Below are 17,104 nucleotides of genomic sequence, written 5' to 3'. Positions count from 1 at the left end.
CATGCTAATTTTGGTAAATTCTGTATTTTGCATATTACTGGATGAAGAGACTTTCTTTATATGTTGGAGTGTTCTAAATTCCAAGATAAAATTAGAAGAGGTTTGACACAAGTGACATTTTATTTTAAATTTTATTTATTTTTTTATACAGCAGGTTCTTATTAGTTATCCATTTTATACATATCAGTGTATACATGTCAATCCCAATCTCCCAATTCATCACACCACCACCACCACCACCACCCGCCGCTTTCCCCACTTGGTGTCCATATGTTTGTTCTCTACATCTGTGTCTCAATTTCTGCTCTGCAAACCGGTTCATCTGTACCATTTTTCTAGGTTCCATGTATATGCGTTAGTATACGATATTTGTTTTTCTCTTTCTGACTTCACTCTGTGTGACAGTCTCTAGATTCATCCACGTCTCTATAAATGACCCAATTTTGTTCCTTTTTATGGCTGAGTAATATTCCATTGTATATATGTACCACATCTTCTTTATCCATTTGTCTGTTGAATTTATTTTATTTACTTTTATTTTATTTATTTTATTTTAAAATAAACCATTTCATCCTGTTATCCCCAGTTTGAGAACTTGCAGTAGTGCCTTATTACACACCTACTGAGTCCTTCAACCTGGCTCTCAGGACACTCTAAACTTGCCCCGCTTTCTGTCTTGCTTGGCTTTCCCTGACACAGATGCTCGCTTCTCTTGTCTTGTTCTTTCCTGTCCCTGTGCTGTTTCCCTCTTCACCTGTTTAAATGAGATTTCAAAGCCTGGGCAGTGTCAGTCTCACCTGCGCTCTTAGTACTGTTAATTCTCCTCTGTCTGCTTTATTGATTTCTCCTTGACCTTAGTATCTTTCGTACAGGTTGTCAGTACTGTGTATTTTACCACTTAATAATTTTGGTGCATGTAAAGTGGCTAAAAAAAAAAAAATCTGACTTCATAGTAAAAGGCCATAGTAGTTTTAGTCTTACTACAACATCCCTACGTAGGGAATTTAGGAAGCAAATTGGGAATTTGTGAAGTTTGTTGCTTATTAGGGAATAATTCTCTTCTCAGGTGAAGGGACATACATATATCATGGCTTTTAAAAGGAATTTTTAGCTACTAAGACTACAAAACCTACCTTATTAGTCTGTTTAATTTAGGAATCTTAAATGCTAGTATTGCATTTTTTGACACACATTGAGGATTGCTGCTGTTTTTAGAGTCTAACAGAGTATTTAGTTTCTATAAGATATGAGTTGTTTTTTGACACTGCCAAAGAGCTCTTCTAATAGTGATCCTTATTATTTCAGAACTGATCACACATTTTGTACAGCACAGAAATCCTGTTTGAACCTAACAAGATGATGAGTAGATTCGTTCCTGTAGTCCCAGAATGTCAGCTAAATCTCAGAGTGGAAGACAAGGGCACTAACTGCTTACTCCACATTCTAAGGATGTTGCCAGCAGCTCTAGGGGAGGAGGTACCTTTCTGCCTCCAGAACCTGCAACCTCCACTTTGCTTTAGACAGGTGGCTAAGTGGACTTCCAGCTGGGGCATGTAATGTCTGCTTCCTCTTCTTGGTGACACCTGCAGGCCCTTTCTTTCCCTGGGTTCAGGAAGGAAAGTAGCTCACCCTCAACACTGCATCATCTCTCAGGGCCAGCCCCCAGCTAATCCTCCATCTCCCCAGTCCTCTTCATATAATGATTGGAGGTTGGGGCAAGGAGGGCTGGGTGAAAGTTAGGCTAACTCTGGTCTTTCTTAGCAAGTCTTGACGAAAGATGAGCCATGCCTATTTGCTGGATGCTCTCTGTAGAATGGTGGGTTTGTCAACCTTGTCTGCACATGGAAATCATCCAAGGAGCCGATGCCCAGGTTGCACCCTAAACCAATTAGATTACATCTCTTTGTGTGGGACACCAGCATCAGTGGCTTTGAAAGCTCCCCAGGTGATTCCAAAAGCAGCAAAGCTTGAGAACCACTGCTGTAAAATATGCGGGGATGGGGTGAGGAGAGGAGGGGTGTTTGGGGTCTTTTATTCCCCAGGCTTGGGTCTTAGCCAAAATTTCCTTGAAAATGGCAAATATCTTACTCAGTATCTTGTCAGATAAACAAAGATAAAATTAAGGTTGAGGTTTAATCTGTTTTGTTTTGTAGCAGAAGGCTATGTTTAAAAGAAGGATCAAGATTATACTTGGACTTTTTCTGAATGGTAAAATTTGTAGTGATGAAAAGATTAATATGTCTTTTTTGCCATCTTCAAAGCTTCATTTTATTGTCACACAGTAAATGAGTTTTATCCCAGCAAGAGAATCTGACTGAAACAATATCACTGGCATGGGCTAATAAGACATCTGAATTGCCTGGAAGCACATATAACAAAGTCTTATTCTAGCAAGTTCACTCTGTTATCCTATTCTGACAATTTGTCTTAAGAATTCAGATACTTCATTAGGAATGCATGTGCCTCTTTTTTTTTTTTTGGTCATGCCGTGCAGCTTGCAGGATCTTAGTTCCCTGACCAGGGACTGAACCCAGGCCCTGGCAGTGAAAGTGCCGAGTCCTAACCACTGGACTGCCAGGGAATTCCCAAGGAATGCATGTGCTTCTTAAAGGCACCATTTCACCAGCTTTCTCATTTCTTTGCTTTTCTTACAGCTCAAGAGATGGCTGCCCAGTGTGTCACAAAGGTGGAACTGAATATTTCCTGTGACAATCTTTTGGATAAAGATGTAGGGTCAAAGTCAGACCCTTTGTGTGTGTTATTTTTGAATACGAGTGGTCAACAGTGGTATGAGGTAATGTTAAATACTTGTAGGTGAAAAGCAATCTGTATTGCTCTTGTGATAATATGAAGAGTTTATTAAAAATGTTAAAAATAATAAAACCATCTCATCTGTTATTGCAGTTTTTTGGGCAGTTTGTCCTTGATTGTGAAATTTTTCATACACATATAAACACTTCCTTTAGATACCATGCCTGTATTTAGTTACATGTAGTATGTAAAGATATTAAACACATGCACTTTTGATCTGAAGAAACTTTTTTATTTTGGGGGAGGGAATATAGGTTGACCGCACAGAAAGGATTAAGAATTGCTTGAATCCCAAATTTTCCAAGACATTTATTATTGATTACTACTTTGAAGTGGTTCAGAAATTGAAATTTGGGATTTATGACATTGACAACAAAACTATCGAGCTGAGTGATGATGACTTCCTAGGAGAATGTGAATGTACCCTTGGACAAGTGAGTATATATAGTATAAATGTTTTGTCTAAATTTGAACCAAAGAATTGGGTGTTTCTGATAAGTGCTCATCAGTTTAATTGCTAAAGTTGAAAAACGCTGTAATTACTTTAAAGATTGAGTTCATATATTAGTATGTTTTGCTTGAACATTATAGAATTTATCTTATTTTTCATGAGGGTAGGGACCATGTGTGTATGGGTGTTTCATTCAACATTTCAATAAATAATACCATTGATCTAACTGCTTGTCTGCTGTTTGCAGTTTTCAGTACAGTATTGTTCTTTTGTTTAAGTCATAAATGCTGTCAAAGTAACAGCAGCTTCTCCGATGTTCTAACTAGCATGACTGGTGCCCCTTGAGCCCACCCTCCCCACCTCCCCCCCCCATCCCGGCCCCAGCACCATCCCTTTACCTGGCTTGCTCCTCCTCTAACCTTAGGTATGGACCTTACTCCCCCTAGCAAGCCTTCTCTGAAGCCCTAGAGTAGTTTGGATCACCTCCATGTGCTCGCTTGGTCCTCTCTACCACTTCTACCTTAACACTGACCATATTTTACTGTAGTTGCTTAATTGTTTGTCTTTCTAGGATATTACAGGTTGGGTCAGAGCAGGGGTGTGTCTGTGGGCTCACCATTGTGCTTCTAGCTCAGTTTGACTTGTAAGGAGAGATCATGACCATTTATGATAGAATAGGGAAGGCTTCAGGAGGGAGGAGTCATTTTTTTTCAGTGGGTGACATCTATTTCTAAGATTTGTCTTTTATGAGTTTATTTTTTAGTGTTGAATTTTTTGGAGATCATGTTATTTCCTATGTCTCAAGGACAACATGGAGCTGATCAATTTTCTCAAACTTTGATAAATAGTATCAAAGAGAAAATTAAAGAAGTATTGATTGGGAAAAAATCACAGTATATCTAAAATTATAATAAATTTGAGAAATGGATCTATTTGAGAGTACCTAGGTCTACTATATTATTTTAATCAAAATGATATCTTGTGGGGATTATATACTGAAGTTATGTTTCAGCTGAAAAATTGAATCCCATTTATTGAGCATTCTAAGACCCACCTTTTACCTACAGGGGTTTCATTTCAGCTCAGTGATTTGTATATGATGAGAATCTGGCCCTCTTTTTTCATTACAAGGAAGGATTTAACTTTGAAGTAGTTGATAAAGAAACTAGTGGGTGGGGAGATTTTATCTATCCGGATTGGCTCCTTGGAAATCTTTTGCAGTGGGTGTAGATGTGTTTTATAATCTCTAAGTCTTTAAGGAATGGACTTAATGTTTCTGTTTCTAATGACTTTAAGTGAACTTTATACTCAACCCTTTTTGAAACCATTCAGTCTAAACATTCACATGTTGAAGTGAAATAGCTCTTTCTATCACTTTCCAATTTTAACAGATTGTTTCCAGTAAGAAACTAACTCGACCACTGGTGCTTAAAAATGGCAGACCTGCAGGGAAAGGAAGAATTACGGTAACGATAAGATATTTGTCTTTTTTCCTCCGAAGATTTAGCATAATAGGACGTGCTAAAACTGTATATATCAGACAAATATTCCACAGCCATGCTTTATCATTTGATCCTGAATGTTGCCTTGCCTTAAAGTGATCACAACTGGAAACTGTGTTGTGCCAAAAAGAAAGAAAAATGCAGTGTGGGAATCCCTTCTTTGAGTTTTTTAAGCTGCCTATAGAGTCAGGCACATCTTGGTAATGCTTGCCTCTTCCCGATGGAAGCGTAAATTCCCAAGTGAGAAAGAAATTACTTAATAATCTGAATGGATCAATTTGGCTCTCAACAAAGCAAACATGGCAGAGACTTTCCGTAATGGTTTTGATTCCAGAATGATCTCGCATTATGACATGGCCATTGAACCTCTTAACTCTTAACCATGTTTCTTTTGTGCTTGCACTTTGCTCTCCAAATTTTCCATTGCTGATTACTGGACCTGGGCAAATGAATATATGCATTATCTTGTTTCAGATTTCAAATTACATAATGCCATGCTTTTACATATTTTATCTTCTAGAGTTTCTGTCCAGGTAATCACCGCCTGAAGAGATAGTTGTTTTACTTTAGCTCTGCCTGAGAAGGCTGGCTCTCTGAGAAAACCGTGTTTGAAGATTATTACGATTATCAAACACATTTCTCTGAGCAGCTGTTTTGCCCTAGTTTAGATTCCTGAGGCATAAGAATGTTCAGTCTTTTGAGGGTGTTGACTTCTGTGTGTGGGACAGAGATCATTATCAGTAGTTAGCTTTATTGCTTTTGGGGTCATGATAGCCTGGAATTTATTTTTAAGTAGAATAAGTCTTTCAGTTACCTTGGATGAAAATATTGATCCGATATTTGAATTTATAGTGTGTGATTTACTCATGCTTCTCAATGTTTGGAGAGCTCTCACTAGTGTTGTGCAATCATCCAGGGCTTTGATTTTTCACTGGAAGAGGGAAGATCCAGTTTGGGCAACAGCATTAAATAGGAAGCTGCATAATGCAGACTAGGCATATTTTGGGAAAATATTTATTTCACATGCATAAAAGAAATAGTGATAAATCTTTCTTAATGGTACCATTTTGTTATTAAACCTTTTAGAATTCACATATTAGTATAGACTTTATATACCATTAGATAACAGAATAATTCAGTACTTCCTGAGTATGTCAAAATCCCCAAAACGTGTTCTTTCACTTACCTTGTCTACTCATAGATTTCAGCTGAAGAAATAAAGGATAACAGAGTTGTCTTGTTTGAAATGGAAGCAAGAAAACTTGATAATAAGGTAGGTAGGTGATGCAGATTTCAACAAGGGTATCATGTTTTGCCTCACATTGATTCCTTTTTGAGAAAATAATAATGGAATTAATATTATGAACTCTGTCATCTAAGCATCACTTTGAGTGTTAGTTACTTCCGAATTCTGCTTTCTGTTTGTGTGTGTGTTTAAGCAGAAGCCATTTCTCTTTACCTCTTTCCTCTAGATGTAATCAAAGTGTTTGTATAGCTTAAAAGAAGAATTAATACAATCATTAATGTTACTGTAAGAGGCGTTTGAGAGTGTATTTGGATTACTTAAGGAAAAAAGTGAAAATTCCATGCTTTATTAATTAGATTTTCCTCTTTGCGTTCAAAAGTCAATTTTTCTTGAAGAATGAGTACCAGTACATAAGAACACAGCAGTTTAGTTTATAGCATGGTTTGGAATAATTCTTTGAGTGATTTTTGTATGTAATCCTGTAATCCAATCATTAGTCTTCATCATTTTCATATACCTTACAATTCAGTGTGCAAATATCTTAGACTAGTAGCCAGTATCTTTTTTTTTTGGACAAGTTTAAACATATACAAAAATAGAAAAGTATTTTTTAAAAATCCCATGTTCCCACCACCTATCTTTAACAGTTTTAACTCATGACCAGTTTTGTCTCATCCCTACCCCTATCTACTTTCTCTCCTCCCAGACGTCACATCATTTCATCCATATATGTTTTGGTGTATCTCTAAGGACTTTTAAAATAATATAATTGGTTAATATGTCTCTTAAATTTTTTTAATCTATAAATTCTCCTCTTCCTTTTACTTCTTCCCTTCCTCCCTCTCTTCCTCTCTTATTCCCTTTCTGTCTCCCCCTCCCTCCTATCCATCCATGGAATTTATTCAATAAACCGACTCCTTTGTCCTATAGAAGTTTCCACACACTGTATAAGCTAATTAAATCCCTGTGGTGTCATGTAACTTGTTCATCTCTCCACCTTTATTTCCTGATTTCTGTAAGCTGGAATTGAATCTAGAGGTATGATCTGGTGGTATCTTGAATTGGTATGAGTTTCATAGGTGGTGGCATTAATTCCATCAAGAGGCACACATTGTCAAGTTCTGTCTTTTGGGGTATTAGTGACCATTGATGACAACTACCTAGATATATTATTTTATTAAGGGTCTTTAAATAGTGATATTCTCATGCTATCATCACTTCTTCATTTACTTGTGAGAATACTTCTACAGAGAGAAATATTCTTCTTCACATTAGGTATTTATTTATTCTGAGATACAGTTTGTCCAGAAAAGGCAAGCTGAAATGTTTGATTTTTTTAATCATATTCACCATTTTTCAAAATAATAAATTCCTCTATATGTGACCAATGAGGACTTAAAAAAATTTTTTTTAGTATTGCTGTGAACTATATTGATTAATTCTTATTGATGCCTAAAGTATCCCAACTTTAGCCTATGGGAGGGAACCTATTTAAGTTTGTTCATGAGACCATTTGGCATGACCCCAGAGGTCTCTGGATAGCTTCCTGCTCTGTGGCATGACAAATGTTCCAGGCTTATTTTATCTGATTTCTGCTCCAGATTGACAGATCAAAGGGAGCCTTTCTACAATGAGTCCACAATGTGGTACTAGAAGTGCTTAACATTTATTGATTGTTGTCACTCATTGTTTCTAGGATTTTTCAGTGGACAGATATAGGAAAGTCTTTTCTTTTTTAAGGGAAACTAAATCATAAATTTGTACAACGATTTCCAGTTTAGATGTAGAATTACAAGGCTGTATTTCTTTAATTCTGTAGGTAGCACCTCTTTTCACTTATGTCAAAAATGTTGATTCCCAAAGATACTAACATAATTGCTTATCTGTTTTGTCCTATATAATATCTAATAGTTTAAGAATATAAATATTCATGTTACAATTAAAATATTTTTACTGAAAACAGTTTGAGCTTTCTTTGAAGTTCTTTTTGTCTTTAGGCTTATATATTCCACTTGAGTTCTACAGTTCAACTCTTGTGTTTCAAATAATTCTTCTCTGAATGGTTATGCTGTAACATTAACACATAATCGAATCTTGCTTTTGATATTTAGGGATTGCTTTACAATTTATTTTTTATTTAATTTTGTTTTACAATCATGTATAAGATGGTTCCAAAGCCAAATCTAGGCATCAGTAGGCATTAGGCATCAATAAGAATTAATCAAAACAAGGTATGTTCAAGAAATTTAACTTCTTTCCCTGTCTGCTCTATATTTTTTTCTCTTTCCTGGCTGTATGTAATACTTTTTAAAAATTTATATTTTATGGTTTAATCCTTCATTTTCCAAAAAAACTAAGGTTTTTTTGTGTGTGTCTATACATGTGCATATGTATATGTATGTCTTTGTGTATATGTCTGTGTGTATATATAAACATACAAATAGACATACATGTGTATATCTATATACATAGATATGTGTGTGCATGTGTGTATGTATGTATTTGTATTTATATTCCCCAGCCTCAGCCCATGAGTAAGTGTAGCGTAATATATTATGCATACGTTCCTCTACCTTGCTTTTTTGACTTAACTTATCCCAGAGTCAGGGACTTTTAATTCTTATTTTAGTTCTACTACTGTCATATTAATGAACTTTCAAACAAGGTCTGTTTTCTGACCTTCAATATGGTAATAATGATATTCTGCCTTTCTCAAAAGATTATTTCTAAGATAAGTGAGACAGGGCATGTTAATGTGTTTTTGGAAAGTTAACTCCTCTATGTATAATGCTGTTCTTAGTTTTATAAAATGGGGCATAGAGAGGCTTATTACATTACCTAAGGTTCTTCTTAAAGATAAGATTAAATTTTAAAAGTTCTACTTAGTCTTTGTGTTCACATTTTTGACTGTGCCGAATGTGTTACTTTCTTAACATTAGACCGTGCCGAGGAAGGAAGTAATATTATCTTCTTAATTTAATACTGAGGTAAATTCAGGACTGAAAAACATCTTCAGTTTAGCGACATATCTGTGTATATTACTGTGAGATTAACAGGTGTCCTTTCTATTTCACAAATAATAAGTAATATATGCTAAGGAGTATAGAAATTTCAAAATGAAGATAAAATAAAAATGAGAAAATAAAATCATCCACAATCTTACTATCTGAGTTTTACCTCTGGGAACAATTTGTACATTCTTCCAGAATTTTATCTCCCTGTGTAAGAGTGTGTGTGTGTGTGTGTGTGTGTGTGTGTGTGTGTAAGATGGCGATAAGGGTATTTTTGAACACTCATTGTACTTGAGCATTATACAGGAGTGCTGTGATGTGGTGAATTACAGAGGAAATAGGGGATGTACTTTGTGCCCTTGAAGTACTTCTGTTGTGCATTCCACATATCTACTTGTGTTTGCTCCTTTGTGTGTGTAAAGAAATGTGTGGGATTGCTGAAGGAGTATTGGACATAGAAGGGTAAGATATGAACTCAAAGCTCAGATCCATCAATTAATTAGTTGTATGATCTTGGCAAAGTCATTTAACTCCTCTGAATCCATTTTCTCGTTCTGTCTCTCATGGAGTTAGTATGACTAATGTATGGGATCATTTATATAAAACTACTCAGTGCTATGTGAATGAATGAACACTGTTAATAATGAAAACAAGCTAAAAACATATTGTATTGATAACGGGTCCTATTGATCACTGTATTTTAAAGCCATCATGTAAGGGTGTGATACACAGGATTATGAGCATTTATCACAAGTGCCTTAAAAGTTCTCCTGGTAGACTTGAGCAGGCTCATATGTTTGTGAGGAAGGTGTTGGGATTTGTATTTACTGCTGTATTGTACTGTATATATCTTTACTATAGAGTTAAACTTCAGGTACTGCTAACATGTAACATGTATAAAGTGTGGTTTCTCATGGTTTAGGAGGAGAATAATTGCTTTTTTATTTTAATGTAGGATCTATTTGGAAAGTCAGATCCATACCTGGAATTCCACAAGCAGATGTCTGATGGAAACTGGCTAATGGTTCATCGAACAGAGGTGAATATCTGAATTTGAAAAGTAGGGTTGAGGTTTCCTTTGGAATTGTAGTAATCTGAATTTTTAAAAATTATGATTGGCGCAGTGGTTGAGAGTCCGCCTGCTGATGCAGGGGACACGGGTTCGTGCCCCGGTCCGGGAAGATCCCACATGCCACGGAGCGGCTGGGCCCGTGAGCCATGGCCGCTGAGCCTGCGTGTCCGGAGCCTGTGCTCCACAACGGGAGAGGCCACAACAGTGAGAGGCCCGCATACCGCAAAAAAAAAAAAATTATGTATTTATAAAAATATTAATCTGAGTTCAGACATATATAATTGCCAGAGACACAAAGTCAGCATGCTCATTTTTTTTCTTTTAATAAGGAGGTGCTACTATGCTTAATTTTTAAAACCCTATAAAGAACACTAAAATGTATACCAGTGTATCCCTCACCTAGATTGATCAAATGGTCATAACTGCATACATGTGTGTTCTTTCTCTCTCTCACACACATATCCATGCCCTTTTGCAAAACTATCCTAATGTAGGCTGCAGACATCATGGCTTTTCACCTTTAAATGCTACAGTAGGTATTTCTCAAGAACAAGGGCATTTCTCTACACGTCCGTAACTGAGAGCATTAACATTGATTTAGTAACATCATCTAATATACAATTCATCTTCAGATCTCCCCAATTTTCCCACGTTTTATATATGTTTTGTTTTGTTTTGTTTTGTTTAATACAGGATCCAATCGAGGTTCACGTTTTGCATTTGGCTATTATGTTCCCAATATAGTCCTCTTCTCCCTACCTCCCTTATACCTTCAGGCTATGAATCTCTTGAGTAATCAAGATCTGTATGTCTAACATACTGGATTCTTTTGTTTCCTCACAATTAGGTCCAGATCAAACATTTCCATCTAGAACACAGTATGTGTATCTTCCATCATCAGGGTGTGTCAGGATGCCCAGTACTGATGATTCCAGTCTGGGCTACTAGGTTAAGCTGGTGACCACCAGATTATGCCATGATAAAGTCTCACCTTTTTCCCTTTGTAATTAATAAATGATTGCAGTGTGATTCTTTGAGACTGCATGAATAACCTCCATTTCGCCCAGTGGTCTTAGCATCCATTGATGATCCATACCTGAATCACTTATATTGGAGGTTGCAGATACTCTTATTTCTCTCACTTTTATTTTTAGAATCATTATAGACCCATGGATTGTTATAGTATATTCACTGTGTTTATAATTCATTACTGTCATGAATTTTGCTGCTCATATTAATCCAAATTTGACCAGGAAGAGCTCCTTCAAATGGTTCTTGGGTTCTTTTAACATGACTCCATTAGTCTTTAAGCAGTCTCTTATTTTATGTGAAATTATGTTCTTAATTCAACATGTACCTAACCTGTCCCAAGTCTGGAATGAGCTATTTCTCTTATGGAACCCTATTCCTTTAAGAGGGTAGTAGTATTTGGACAGTAGGGTATATGAGTGCTCATTCTACTGGGATGTCATTGCTTTTAGACCTTTTCAATGGACACAACTGAGAAATATGTATATTTGTGTATATATGTTTATTATATATACATATTTTAAAAATTTTAAATTATGAATTTAGACTATTTTTCCACTTCACAACCAACATAGCAAGGTTCTTTCTGAGCCTTTCTTATTACATATTTGAATTTTATGTCCTGCTGTGAAAACTCTGGTTTCCAACAAAACCAATAATCTTCTCTAATTTTTAAGTGCACCTTATAAAGAGTGGATATATTTCCCAGTTTTTTTCTTTCTCACAGTGTATCACAATTAGACAATCTATAACATTTTTCATATAACAGGTGTATAATATTATCCTAGCTAGGTTTTCATTGACAAAGTTGGGTGGGTGAAGAGGTGAAGGATGTATGATGAGAGTGGTGGGAATCTAGGAAAGGCAAGAACAAAGCATTAATGAATGGAATATTTTTCTAACTTGTCTTTAAATCTTTTTTTTTATAGGTTATTAAAAACAACTTGAATCCTGTTTGGAGGCCTTTTAAAATCTCTCTTAACTCCCTGTGCTATGGAGATATGGATAAAACTATTAAGGTAATTTGAAATTATACATATATTATATATACACACACACTCACTGCTTTTATAAATTATTTCATTAGATAGTATTTAAAGAAAGAAATGTTTGAATTTTATTTACATTATGAATAATAAAATAGAAATGTTTCTGGTAAGTAGTCAGTTTGAAGGAGCAGACATTTTGAGTGATCTGTTGACCTAATCCTTAATCAAACATTGTGATTTTTATTTTTTAAAATAAAATATTTAATTTAAGTCTTCCTTTTAATAAGATTCCTCTGCTCTGTGAATAGGAACCTTTAACTACACTCTTTGCCTTTGGTGTGTTCTTTGCAGATAAAAACAGATGTTACTTTAACTGAGAACCCAGAGCTTCCTCCTGCCCTTAGCACAGAGCAGAATAGTGGTGACATTTTCTGTCACTGATATTTTCAGAGTAAGGTAAAATTTATTAAAACATTTGGATGGCTTTAGTTTTAGAGTTTTTAGAGGAAAGCAGAGCGGGAACAGGGAGCAGAAGCAGATAGCTAAGAATTTCTTTTAATGGTTTCACTTATAGCCGTTTATCAAAATAGATACATTATTTTTAAGACACTTTTATACTAGAGTCACTTCGTTACGTAAGATTCCAGGTAGAACCCCTTTCTCATGTTCAGAAGTCAGCAAACTGAGGTGAGTTGTTTGTTTATTTGTTTTGTTTATTTATTTATTTATTTTTTGATAATTAGTATGGTGAAAGCAGGAAAGGTGATGGCCTGGAACAAGCAAAGGACTTAAAGAGTCAAACCGTAGTCCAAGACTTGACTTAGGTCCTTAACCAGCTAAGGGTTCTTGGGCAGGTTATCTAACTTCTTTACTTATATAGTAGAGAAAATAATGTCTACATAACAAAATAACATAAGGATTAAATTAATAAAACTGAAAAGTTTTATAAACTCCTAAACACAGTAGAGGTGCTGTTATTATTGAAAACTACTTCATTTCTTAGATCCATAAATTTTGTTCTCAGTTTGCAGAGAACTTTAAAAATCAATGAGTGTGATTTGTGTGATATTTCAAATAGCAGTGAATGTCTAGGTACAAAGTAAATAATAGAAAAGTAGCTTTACAAATTACTTTTTACTGTTATTAAATCTAGAACTTTTGCTTTTCACATTAAAGATAGTAAGTTGAAGCTTCATTAGATCTGAGAAGCAAGAAAGGCTGGGGAAAAAAGATGCCTAAACTGTATTTGACTGATTGTAATAATATGTTAACAATGAAACAATGTTTTTTTAAACTTTTTTTTTTATGCACAGTGGCATGCTTACAGGGCTATTTTGTTATAGTAAGTAAATTGATTTTCTGAGCTTTCTCTGATGAATGTCTTCCAATTCTTAAAAGTTTCTCCATTTGTTTTGACTATATACAACTTGGTTTGCCACACCATCACTGTCTCTATTTCTTTAGTTCTGTATTTCTTTGCAATATCAGAAATCATACATCAGTGATTCTCTTGGTATTTGGAAATTGGTTAGAGGTGTAGTAAAGAGTTATAGAGCAGAGAGTAGAGTCAGAATCATCAGTTTCTTTGCTGCAGTATGAACGTGCCAGTGTTATCACTCTAGCATGTATTATTATTTTCATAAAATCGTGCAAATAAGAAAAATAATCATGCATGCCTAAACGGGGAATGCCTTAGTGAATGTAGTATTGTGTGATGTGTGCATTCTTTTACATGTATACATATGCACATATGTGTATATGCATACATTTCAGTTTCACAAACATTGCTGATGGTGTTGTTTAAAACAGCCAATATTACTAGTTTTTAAATTCTTGAGAAGAGAAATTAAATGACACAAATCATTACATCATTTACCTCAAGCTGTATCTGAACATATGCCAGCATTATAAATGTCACATTTTCCTTTAGCATCAAACATTTGCCTTTAATGAGGCAACAGTGAACTTTTATTATATATTTATTGTAGTGAGTTATTGGGAATTACATTTTAAAAATGTTTTTACACTCCCTGAAGTTTCGGACAGTCTAAACATGAATAGTTTTAGCTCCTGCATAAGCTTTGTTTAAATAAAATCTTGGCCTTATCAGAGCTTGATCTTGTTGTCTTAGGTACAAATTGGAGCTTCCTGAGTGCAAGTCTAAAATGTAACATTCTGTTTTCCATAATAAAAAAAAAACTCTTAAAAATGAAATTATTAAAATATTAAGATTGTTTTGACTTTATCTTAATTTTAGTTCCTCTAGAAAAAATTATTAAGGTCATTAATTTTCTTTTCTGTCAGATAAAGGGCTTTTGGTTTAAAAATTGAGTATTGGATATGTAGGGCAAGAGTTAGCAGGTCAGAATTGATCAGTGACTGAAGTGCTGGGAACAAATAAAAACCCTTACTGTTGCTCAAAATTGCAATTCTAGACCTTGTTTGTTTTATTTATTGACTGTTTGATTTTTAGTCTTCCTGAATAATAATGAAAATATAAGGGGTGAAAGACTTCCTGTTATGATAAGCACTCAATTCACCTCTTAGAGAACTGAGAAGAAAATAAATCACTTTGCTAGGTGAATATATATAAATCCTGAGCATTTTAGCTTGGTGATTAATATAACTTTGTAAAGGATTATAGCAGGATGGAAGATTGGCATAGGGTAAGATGCAAATTGCTTCTCAGGTACAGGCTTTTATTTTAAATCATAGGCTATAGAAGGATTCAAAAGTTTCCTTGGAACAGATTTACATTGTTGGTTACCACACAAGATATGTCATCTTCTAAGACTATTTAATTCTTCTCCTACCTGACAAGCCTCAGTAGATATTGTGTGCAATGCATGTAATAAATGTTTGCAGAAAGAAATGTTTGAAATTACAAAGCACTATAAAAACATCGGGGCTTCCCTGGTGGCGCAGTGGTTGAGAGTCTGCCTGCCGATGCAGGGGACACGGGTTCGTGTCCCGGTCCGGGAAGATCCCACATGCCGCGGAGTGGCTGGGCCCGTGAGCCATGGCCGCTGAGCCTGCGCGTCCGGAGTCTGTGCTCCGCAACGGGAGAGGCTGCAATGGGAGAGGCCACAGCAGTGAGAGGCCCGCGTACCGCAAAAAAAAAAAAAAAATCGGTTATTTATGATCACAGTGAACACCTCTGTTTGCTAAGAGTTCACATCACCTTATTTTCTCATTGCAATGAATATTCAGGTATTCTTGTGAATATTTACTCTTTGGCTACATCTGTCAACCTGGTGCAAAACTATATGGAAATCAAATACCCTCAGCTCTCTTCTGTCTGCTTCAAGAAAGAGCGAGCCTTTAATGAGAGCCATAGCCAAGATTCCTGTCTTACGTGGAAATAAAATAATTATGACCCAGTATAGATACTTCCTCAGTGTATAAAAAACTGTTTTCCTGGAATTTTCCTTTTCATTGTGAGGGTTGTGATCCTCAGAATGATGCAAATCTGACTTCATCATATCTAACTCCTAATAGAAGCCTAACCTCACCAAACTGCAACTAATGAAATATGTTTTCCGTAGTTACTAATCATCTAGAATTTAATTATACAATTTTTAGCTGCCTAGGATACTGACTTCCTTTCTTCCTCCAGATAGATAGTGGCTTTAGCCATTGTAAAATGATAACAAGGTAAAAAGCAGATGAGAAAGAAGGTCTAATTCCATTTTGATTTTATCAGCACTTGTAAAGGGCATGTACAGGAACTGGAAACTGCTTAATGTGGAATTTGAACAGTATTTGTGTTTTTCATCTGCCTGTGATGTGTCCTAGAACCCCATTCCAAGGATAGCGAGTGTTTGAAAGTGTTTCAGTATTGTTCCTCTAGGAAGTTAGTTCCTACTTCTCCAAGTAGGACTGTATGTTAAACATTTTCACTAATTTTAATTAAAAGTACACTTCTTGGTAAGTCCCATTTGTTGCAGCCAATACTTTTTAACAAAATTATATTGATTTTTATATATTTTTATTATACTTACTTCTAGGTAGAGTGTTATGATCATGACAATGATGGGTCCCATGATCTCATTGGAACATTTCAAACCACCATGACAAAACTGAAAGAAGCCTCCAGAAATTCACCTGTAAGTTGCATCCTTGTCATTTGCATATACCTTATAGTTTGGCCCTGTATTTATTCATTTTTTCTCTTGGCATAGAAAATAGTTTTCCATGCGTTTACTCTATATTATGTAATGCTCTGAAGTCTGTGGATTTTATTTGTTTAGTAGTTGGATGATCCAAAATTCTTACTTGGGATGAGTTTTCATTTATGTTTTGAGGTTTGGTTTCCTTTGTCTTCAGACAGTTTATATGGTTTGATTGAAAATCCTTTGTTTTAAAGATCTTGGCATTTCACTGGTCACAGTAATTAATATCTACACTAGACAAGTACCTGGACTTGAATTGGGTTCATTTATTCTCCTTTTGGACATTTTACAAATTGGCTTTTACATTCTGCCTGTGGCTTTCCTCTGACTTGTCCTCACCCAAGGGAATGATAAAAGCATAGTTACACTATTTCAAATTATGTAATATTAAGCTGCCATCTAATGGTACTAATTTTGTTAAGATCATTTGTCTGCCTTAACTACGTTCAGTTTATTTATTTATTTATTTTTTGCGGTACGCGGGCCTCTCACTGTTGTGGCCTCTCCCGTTGCTCCGGACGCGCAGGCCCAGCGGCCATGGCCCACGGGCCCAGCTGCTCTGTGGCACGTGGGATTCTCCCAGACCGGGGCACGAACCCGTGTCCCCGGCATCAGCCGGCAGACTCCCAACCACTGCGCCACCAGGGACGCCCTACGTTCAGTTTATTAGTTATCATCCCCACATATTTCTAAGATTGCTTCTTGAAACTTTTCTGTCTGTAAGGCAAAGTGCCTAAAAACTATTCCAGAGTGTTGTTTCCCTCTTACTTACCTTTCTAGTTTGAATGAAATAAGTTGTTAATTCTCTTTATAGCTTACTT

General features: G+C 35.7%; 1 protein-coding gene across 9 annotated transcripts in view; it reads left to right on the top strand.

The window, feature by feature from the left end:
* The window catches only part of CPNE3 (copine 3), a 45,824-nt gene that overhangs the window by 11,329 nt on the left and 17,391 nt on the right, over positions 1–17,104 (top strand). For all 9 annotated transcript variants that reach the window (XM_022554983.2, XM_089898999.1, XM_089898995.1 and 6 more), the window contains 7 exons: positions 2,655–2,794; positions 3,066–3,245; positions 4,654–4,728; positions 5,966–6,037; positions 9,977–10,060; positions 12,052–12,141; positions 16,119–16,217. In XM_022554983.2, the coding sequence (XP_022410691.1) occupies positions 2,663–2,794; positions 3,066–3,245; positions 4,654–4,728; positions 5,966–6,037; positions 9,977–10,060; positions 12,052–12,141; positions 16,119–16,217 (732 nt within the window). In that variant the 5' untranslated portion in view covers positions 2,655–2,662. The remainder of the gene's footprint in view (positions 1–2,654; positions 2,795–3,065; positions 3,246–4,653; positions 4,729–5,965; positions 6,038–9,976; positions 10,061–12,051; positions 12,142–16,118; positions 16,218–17,104) is intronic.

This window comes from Delphinapterus leucas, chromosome 17 (genome assembly GCF_059928025.1).
Source record: "Delphinapterus leucas isolate spDelLeu-1000000601 "Yukka" chromosome 17, BTC_Dleu_Yukka2, whole genome shotgun sequence".
NCBI lineage: Eukaryota > Metazoa > Chordata > Mammalia > Artiodactyla > Monodontidae > Delphinapterus > Delphinapterus leucas.
The sequence above is the reverse complement of the archived record's forward strand: the minus strand, read 5'-3'. Positions and strand labels throughout refer to the sequence as shown.